The sequence below is a fragment of the Pantherophis guttatus genome, chromosome 3 (genome assembly GCF_059756535.1).
Source record: "Pantherophis guttatus breed Tessera chromosome 3, ASM5975653v1, whole genome shotgun sequence".
In the NCBI taxonomy this organism is placed as follows: Eukaryota; Metazoa; Chordata; class Lepidosauria; order Squamata; family Colubridae; genus Pantherophis; species Pantherophis guttatus.
Genome location: NC_142065.1, coordinates 8614493 through 8624052, shown reverse-complemented (window position 1 = coordinate 8624052; position 9560 = coordinate 8614493). Strand labels below are relative to the sequence as shown.

Sequence of the window (9560 nt, the reverse complement as noted above, 5' to 3'; positions counted from 1 at the left end):
CCCATCCCCCCGGAGGCCCTCTGGAGGCCAGAAATGGCCCATTTGTTGAATTCCAGTGGGACTGGAAGGCCCATTCTTCATTCTCCCCAGCCTGCAGAGCCTTTCTAGGAGCCTGGGGAGGGCAAAAACTGCCTTTCCCCACCCCCCTTGAGGCCTCTGTAGGCCGAAAATAGCCTTCCGGTGGGCCCAGAATGCCTGAAAATCAGCTACTGGCACGTGCCAGAGCTGAGCTAGGGCAATGCTCACGTGCCCACCAATATGGCTCTGCGTGCCACCTGTGGCACGCGTGCCATAGGTTCGCCATCATGGACCTAGAAGGTTGGGGCGCATTTCTCCGGAATCCTTGACTTTTCATTTCCCGCTGCAAAAATCGCAAGAATCAAAATGCATCGCCTTAGTTGGCAGCCAAGCCTTACTTTTAAGCGCAAGGATGCGTGCCCGAGACTTTTCGTTTAGACCCCGTACAGTTCTGGAGACTACACTTCAACTCAAACCGAGGGCAAATATTTCTCCATGGGCTTATTGGACTCTTGAGTGCCTTTTATGTTGGTAGTTCCTTAAGGGAACCTCACTGGATTCTCAGGATTATATAGGACAACTAATGCCATCATGCAATTGGAACCAGCCCTTTCCCTCCCACCCCGACCCCCTCAAAGAGATATAGATGATGACCATGGATTTTTAGGCAAATGATGCGACCTTGGAAGGCAATCCCGGAGCTTCTAGGAAAAAAGTCATGCGCTGATGTGATGGTAAATTATGGAATAGCAGCCAGTCCGAGATGAAAGCGTGGGCTTTCTGGGGTGGACTTAGATCTGCTGAACTTAATCGATTCCGTTTCCAGGGTGGACTGTTCCTAGATCATCCCTGCCAGCCAAGGCGGGAGGAAAAGTCCCACCGTTCCCAGCAAGCAGACTAAGATAAACATCCAGAGGAATATTCTGTCAATGACCATGGCCACATATTTCCAGTCTTCTTTCACCTATAGAGACAGAGAGAAAGAGAGAGAGAAAAGGAGAATCAGAAGCAAGACATTCTGTTAGGATATGGTTTGAGCCTAACAAGTTGTCCAGGCAATATATGTGTTCTGTAACTTTAATATGAATATGTATTGTGTGACTTTAAAGTTTTACTGCTGATTCATTGTAATGCTGAGTCATGGTGTAATTAGATAATCACTAGTTGTAAACGTATTTAAGAAAGGTACTGTAAAGTATTCAGTTGATAAGCTACCATTGTGTGTGGAGTTGCTACCATTATGCTATCATCGTTGGATGGATCTGCTACCATCGTGGTTTGTGAACCAGAGTGAGTTTGTTATTCTAACCAACTACTGTTTGTGTGGTAAGAAGATTTTGTATCACTGGACTGATTTAACTGGCAAAGACTTGGATTGATTTAAAGACTATGAGATTGTTTTTTCACTATAAAGTAAACTTTTGATAAACCAGTTTGCACATCTCTTATTCATTGCTCTCAGCAACGTTTCTCTGTGCTCTACACTCTGCTGGTTGGTAACACAACAACAATATCCTTAACACATTCATAAAAGATAAAGGTAAAATTTTTCCCCTGTCCAGTCGTGACTGACTCAAGCGGGTGGTGTCCACTCAATTTCTTAGCCAAAGAACCAGCGTTGTCCAAAGATGCTTCTATGGTCATGTGGCCGGCAGGACTATATGCCGAAGTGCACAGAAGACTATTACCTTCCCACCAAAGTGGTGCCTATTAACCTACTCGCATTTGCATGTTTCCGAACTGCTAGGTGGGCAGGAGCTGGAGCAAGGTACGGGAGCTCACCCCATCAGGTAATACTTGAGTCACAAACGCAGGCTGTCAGCTTCCCTGCTGACAAACTCAGTGTCTTTAACTACTGAGTCATCGCACCCCTAAGACATTCATTAAATGGGTGGGCCTGCCACCCGCCCAGGCGCAATCCTATATTGCTGTGTTTTTGACGCCACAGGCATGTGCAGTCGACGCGCGAGAGAGTGATTTGCCATATTGTTTGACGTAGTATGCATGTCCGGATGGCACACGTGAGCAAATTGCCATATTTTGTGACACCACACACATCCGCGGATGGCGCACAAGCACATTTCCGGGGCAGGGCGAACTGGTTGCTACAGTAGGTGTGAATCCCACCTCTGGTCAGTATGGTATATAAAAGATATTAAAGCTCTAGAAAAAAGTGCAGAGAAGAGCAGCAAACATGATTAGGCGACTGGAGGCTAAAACGTATGAAGAACGGTTGCAGGAATTGGGTATGTCTAGTTCAGTGATGACTAACCTTTTTGCCATCATGTGCCAAAAGCGGAGGGAGTACGGGGGGCTTGTGCGCGCGGGGACCCACACCCATAATTCAATGCCTGCCCCACACATGCGCACACGACCCCCTGCGTCCCGTTTTGGGCCTAGTAGGCCTCCCTGAAGCCTCCGGAGGCCAGAAATGGCCCGTTTCCTGACTTCCGGTATGACCAGAAGGCCCATTTTACACCCTCTCCAGGCTCCAGAGGCTTTCCTGGAGCCTGGGGAGGACAAAAACGGCCTTCCCCACCCCCCCGGAGGCCCTCTGGAGGCCAAAAACGCACTCCCAGAGCCTCCATGCGAGCCCTGTACTTACCTGGCATCCAAACCAGGCTGTGTGGAGACTCCTGGGAGCGGAGGGGTGGAGTGGGCGAGGCCAGCCGAAAATCAGCTGGCCAGCACGCGCATGCACGCTGGAGCTGAGCTAGGGAAACAGCTCGTGTGCCTGCAGATATGGCTCTGCGTGCCACCTGTGGCATGCATGCCATAGGTTCGACATCACGGGTCTAGATTAATAAAAAGAAGGACTGGGGTGACATGATAACAGTCTTCCAATATTTGAGGGGCTGTCACAAAAAAGAGGGGGGGTCAACCTATTCTCTAAAGCCCCCTGTTAGGATATGGTTTGAGCCTAACAAGTTGTCCAGGCAATATATGTGTTCTGTGACTTTAATATGAATATCTATTTTGTGACTTTAAAAGGTTTTCTTGCTGATCTAATGATGGATATTGGTTTAAAGATGGATTATCCAATTGTAATACATGAGGACAACCAAGCTGCTATAAAAATGGCAACAAATTTAGCAGTTAAAACTAGATCTAAGTATACTGACATTCGGTATCTGAATGTTCGTCAGTGTATCCAAAGCAACATGGTTAAGTTGGAATATTGTATGTCGGAAGACAATATAGCTGATAATTTTACCAAAGCCCAAGGTGCTATAAAACATAAAACGTGTTGTGAAAGCTATGGATTAAGAATCTAAACTGTATATATTGACCTGTCCAAAGGGGAGAATGTTAGGATATGGTTTGAGCCTAACAAGTTGTCCAGGCAATATATGTGTTCTGTGACTTTAATATGAATATCTATTGTGTGACTTTAAAAGGTTTTCTTGCTGATTCATTGTACTGCTGAGTCATGCTGTAATTAGGTAATGACTGGTTGTGGGAGTATATAAGCAAGGTACTGTAACGTATTCAGTTTGATGATGAAGCTGCTATGATATGCTGCCATTGTGAGGAGTTGCTATCTGCTAATCATTGTTTGATGGATCTGCTACCATTGTGGTTTGTGAACCAGAGTGAGTTTGTTATTCTAACCAACTACTGTTTGTGTGGTAAGAAGATTCTGTAACTACTGGACTGATTTAACTGGCAAAGACTTGGAATTTGTTTAAAGACTATGAGATTGTTTTTTCACTATAAAGTAAACGTTTGATAAACCAGTTTGCATAACTCTTATTCATTGCTCTCAGCAACGTTTCCTTGTGCATTTACTCTGCTGGTTGGTAACACAACACCAATATCCTTAACACCCCTGAAGACAGAACCTGGATGGAAACTGAGCAAGGAGAGAACCAACCTAGAAATAAGGAGAAATTTTCTGACAGTGAGAACAATTAACCAACGGAACAGAAGTTGCCTTCAGAAGTTGTGGGAGCTTCATCACTGGAGGTTTTTAAGAAGAGACTGGACAGCCATTTGTCTGAAATGGTACCCGGTCTCCTGCTTGTGCAGAAAACCTCCAAGGTCCCTTCCAATTCTGCCATTCTATTATACTATTAATTCAGTATCAACTGAAATGTAATTCAGAAATTATGTCACTGTTCTGTTTATTCTATTTTGGTCAGACGTACTTTTGAGAAGGCACTATGCCAGGGGTGAAATCCAGCAGGTTCTGACAGGTTCTGGAGAACCGGTAGCGGAAATTTTGAGTAGTTCGGAGAACCAGCAAATTCCACCTCTGGCTGGCCCCAGAGTAGGGTGGGAATGGAGATTTTGCAATAGCCTTCTCCCAGGAGTGGGGAGGGAATGAGGATTTTGCAATAGCCTTCCCCTGGAGTGGGATGGGAATGGGGATTTTGCAGTATCCTTCCCCTGGAGTGGGGTGGGAATGGAGATTTTGCAATAGCCTTCCCCCAGGAGTGGGGAGGGAATGGGGATTTTGCAATATCCTTCCCCTGGAGTGGGATGGGAATGGGGATTTTGCAGTATCCTTCCCCTGGAGTGGGGTGGGAATGGAGATTTTGCAATATCCCTCCCCCAGGAGTGGGGAGGGAATGGGGATTTTGCAGTATCCTTCCCCTGCCACACCCACCAAGCCATGTCCACAGAACTGGTAGTAAAAAAATTTGGATTTCATCACCGCGCTATGCTATAAGTAATAGCCTTTTCAAGATGCATCAGACAAATCAATACAGTTAGTCTTCAATTTACGACCTCAATTGAGCCCAAATTTTCTGTTGCTAAATGAGACATTTGCTAAAATGAATTTTGCCTCATTTTATTACTTTCTTGCCACACTTGTTAAGTGAATCACTGGGCTTGTTGGTAAAATGGTTGTTAAGTGAATCTGACTTCCTCATGGACTCTACTAGCAGAAGATTTCAAAAGGGGATCACATGATCCCGGGACACTGCTACCGTCATAAATATGAGTCAGTTGCACAGGCACGTGAATTTTGATCATGCAAAGGTCGTAAGTGTGAAACGCAGCCGTAAGTCACTTTTTTTCAGTGCAATTGTAACTTCAAATGGTCACTAAATGAACTGTTGTAAGTAGAGGACTACCTGTAGACATCATGATAACAACTGGAACCAAACTCTATTATTATTATTAAAGGTTTCTTCTTGCCTTTTAATTAACTTTCATGCTGACTTTAATTCATCCTTGCCTTTTAAAATTTATATACTATTTTTACGGTTTGATGTTGCATCTGTACAGTACCCAGAGTCCCTCTGTGAAGGAGATGGATCGTTTTAAAATTTTGATAAATAAATAAGTCAATAGAAATGAATAAATTATAGGGCATAATAGCATCCCCTATAATGCTAATGCAGCCCTCAATGAAATCGAGTTTGAAACCCCTGATGTAAGTCATCATCCTGCTAACATACACATGGGTTGCTCTTAATTCTGCTCCCGATTTACAAATGCCTCAGGAGAACTGGAGACAATGGATTTCATCAGCTTAAGGTTTTCACAGCTGGAGGCCCCTTTTTTAAAAAAAAAATTAGTTTCCCGCCTCCAAACGACGGGGAGGAGGTAGGAGAACCGTGGTACCATCATCATAGGAGTCAAGGGGAAAATTAGCTCGTGTTTAATTGGCTTGTGGTACTTTGGGAAAGTTAAGTAACATCGATGAGTTAAATTAAGCAAAGGCTCGTCGCACCTGGCTGGCTATTTGGTTGTTGCTGTTGTTAATATATTACCTACGGCAACAAATTTCACTGTTTTTGCTACCGCCTCCCAAATTTCATCAGGATGGGTAGTCCTTGATTTAGGACTGCAATAAGTCCAATATTTTCATTACAGGTTGTTGTTGTTAGTTGCGAAATCGTGTCCAACCCATCGCGACTCCATGGACAACGTTCCTCCAGGCCTTCCTGTCCTCTACCATCCTCTGGAGTCCATTTAAGCTCACCCCGACTGCTTCAGTGACTCCATCCAGCCACCTCCTTCTCTGCCGTCCCCTTCTTCTTTTGCCCTCAATTGTTCCCAGCATTAGGCTCTTCTCCAGGGAGTCCTTCCTTCTCATTAGATGGCAAAAGTATTTGAGTTTCCTCTTCAGGATCTGGCCTTCTAAAGAGCAGTCAGGGTTGATCTCCTCTAGGACTGACTGGTTGGATTGCCTTGCAGTCCAAGGGACTTGCAGGAGTCTTCTCCAGCACCAGACTTCAAGGGCCTCCATTCTTTGGTGCTCAGCCTTCCTTATGGTCCAACTTTCACAGCCATCCATTGCAACTGGGAAAACCATCGCCTTGACTATACGCACTTTTGTTGTCAGGATGATGTCTCTGCTTTTTAGAATGCTGTCTAGATTTGCCATAGCTTTCCTCCCCAGGAGTAAGCGTCTTTTCATTTCTTTTTATTATGTTATTATGTTATAGAATAGAATAGAATAGAATAGAATAGAATAGAATAGAATAGAATAGAATAGAATAGAATAGAACTAGACTAGACTAGACTAGACTAGACTAGACTAGATTAGACTAGACTAGACTAGACTAGACTAGACTAGACTAGACTAGAATAGAATAGAATAGAATAGAATAGAATAGAATAGAATAGAATAGAATAGAATAACAGAGTTGGAAGGGACCTTGGAGATCTTCTAGTCCAGCCCCTGTTCAAGCAGGAGATCCTAAACCACATAAATCACCCAGCCAACTGTTATGCTTCAGGCAGGACTAGAACTCCCAGTCTCCTGGTGATGGGCCCAAAGTCACCCAGCCAACTGTCATGCCTCAGGTGGAACTAGAACTCACAATCGCCTGGTGATGGGCCCAAAGTCACCCAGCCAACTGTCATGCCTTAGGTGGAACTAGAACTCACAATTGCCTGGTGATTGACCCAAAGTCACCCAGCTGGCTTTCTTGCCTCAGGTGGGACTACAATTCCCAGTCTCCTGGTGATTGACCCAAAGTCACCCAGCCGGCTGTCATGCCTAAGGCTCGACTAGAACTCACCGTCTCCTGACTTCTAGGTCAGCACCTTCACCACTACATCAAACTAGCTCTCCCTTTGTAAGTAGCTCAGAATTCCTCCCGGGTTTCCCCTCCTGATCATGGAATCATGAAATCCATTATCATCTCATCCCATGGACACTCCACGAAGTGCTGCTGAATTGTGCACGTGTCCGAGTAACAAAATCCCTTTGTGAACTACTTCTGGCTGTCTTGCAAAAACCGTAAGGCAAGTACGGTACTTCAAAACCTCCACAACACTGTCTGAAATCCTTCCCTTTTTTTAAAAAAAAAGTCAAATGATTGAACAATCCTTACGATTTATATTGACTGTTTCCTAATATGATTTGATTGCTTATTTGTTCCCTATAGCTTTTTTTTTTTTAATTTGATTTATATGCCGCCCTTCTCCGGAGACTCAGGGCGGCTTACAATGCGTTAAGCAATAGCCTTCATACTTTTGTATATTTATACAAAGTCAGCTTATTGCCCCCACAAACTGGGTCCTCAATTTACCTACCTTAGAAAGGATGGAAGGCTGAGTCAACCTTGAGCCTGGGGAGATTCGAACTTGCAGTAATTGCAGGCATCTGAATGTTAATAACAGGCTATTAGTCTGCTGCACCACCAGGCTCTTATTTAGCTATCATTAAGTGTTGTACCTTATGATTCTTGATGAATGTATCTTTTCTTTTTATGTACACTGAGAGCGTATGCACCAAGAGAAATTCCTTGTGTGTCCAATCACACTTGGCCAATAAACAATTCTGTTCTGTTCTGTTCTGTTCTGTTCTGTTCGATTCTACCCTACCCTACCCTACCCTACCCTACCCTACCCTACCCTACCCTACTCTACTCCATTCCCTTCCCTTCCATTCCCTTCCATTCCATTCCATTCCATTCCATTCCATTCTATTCTATTCTATTCTATTCTATTCTATTCTATTCTATTCTGCCTATTCACACGAAGTGGGGCCTTTTTTTCCACAAGCCAATTCACTATTTGCTGGAGGCCACACAGCTTCCTGTTTCAGGCTTCAGCTGCCTAAATCCCAAAAAGCCTGCCTCATTTAAGGGCAGAAATTTATTTCTCCACTTCTCTCTTTGTCAATCTCTATATCTTTTCCCCAGAGTCATGTGAAATTAATATCAAATGATCTCTGGAGAGCAATTAAAGTCACACTGTATTTGAAGGGATGGGGAAAAGCCAGATGAGAAAAACCAAAGAGCTGCTTTATGTTTACGACAGTGGTGAGTTGCTACCGGTTTGCCTTGGGTCAGCCGAACTGGTAGCGGTGGCAGGAGGCTCCGCCCACCCACCTGGATGCTTCACACGCAAGCACGTGCGCACCCACGAGCAAACTGGTAGCAACAGGTTTTGAAACCCACTACTGTTCTGCCCCAGCTCCGGATTTCCGAGGATATTGACGGTCCTTATCAAATTTATTAAGTAACAAGAATAAACAAGACCGGCAAACGTTGGCAACCAGCCCAGAAAACAAGATATGATAAACCAAAATACTCTGATAATAATACGAGTTGTTTCCAGCAAGAACACACTAGCTGTGTGCGACTTAAATAGGCTAAGGGAGTGGCCAATTATCCTCAAGCCCTACTCTCGAGTAGACCTCCTCCTCCTGAGTAGCCACTCCTGCCTTTTGGCAGCCCTGTGTGCCCGAGCATTGAGGAGAGGCTCCTCCACTTCGCGCTCTCCACTGGAAGGAGCCTCTGGAGGTTCTGAAGGCCCTGGTGTCAGGTTTTGGTGTCGTCTTCAAATAAAATGCATTTCCAAACACAAAGTCTTTGATGTAATCTTTCATTTATTAAGCACGACAATCTGTCCCCGATTATGTCGTAGCCAACACTGACTTCCTGACCCCAAACCTTCCCTTTCAGTTCCCCAATTCTCTGGGTCTCATTGGCCATCTTCCAAATCACTCTCCCCATATCTACAACTTCAGCTCCCAGGAATGTCCCCCCTCCCATCTCATCTCCTAGGGGATATTATCTTCAGGGAAAATAAGTAGGTGAAAAGTCAAGCGTCCTCTTGCCAGCTGCCCCCTCTTCTCCTCCTTATGTCAGCACTGGAACGAATGTAGTTTGGAGTGCTGACACCTGGCTGAGTCTCTGCCTCTGGCATCACATCCTCTTCCGCCTCCTCGCTGTCCGACGCGAGCGCTGGCTGTGCAGGCTGCTGGCGCGACACCACACCAGCCTCCTCTTCATCGGGATCAGCCACGATCCGCGCAGGCCGCTGGCGGGCCACAACAACTACTGATTCACGAAGACAGCTTAAAATTAAACTGGGGATACAGAACAATTTAATTGACACACCCTAAACCACAATGGCGAGGAATGCGACGGTGCTGGAAAGGTAAGACGCGCTTCCCGCTTCTCGCCCGCCCCACCTGCCACCCCCAAATGGCATCCCTAAAGGGGGCGGGTGGCTAAGCAAGGGGCAGAAGCCTTGTCATGTCTGGCGATGGGGGGAGGTGAGGCAACGACAGCGATGGGACATCCAGTCCCACGCTCGCCGCCTCCTGCACCCCCAAAATACTAAGACCC

The 9560-nt window shown here is 45.4% G+C and overlaps 1 protein-coding gene across 1 annotated transcript in view; it reads right to left on the bottom strand.

The window, feature by feature from the left end:
* Positions 1-654: 654 nt before the first annotated feature.
* The window catches only part of CHRNA4 (cholinergic receptor nicotinic alpha 4 subunit), a 77940-nt gene continuing 69034 nt past the window's right edge, over positions 655-9560 (bottom strand). Inside the window, exon 6 of the mRNA XM_060684352.2 lies at positions 655-982. Coding sequence (XP_060540335.2) covers positions 857-982 — 126 coding nt within the window. The 3' untranslated portion in view covers positions 655-856. The remainder of the gene's footprint in view (positions 983-9560) is intronic.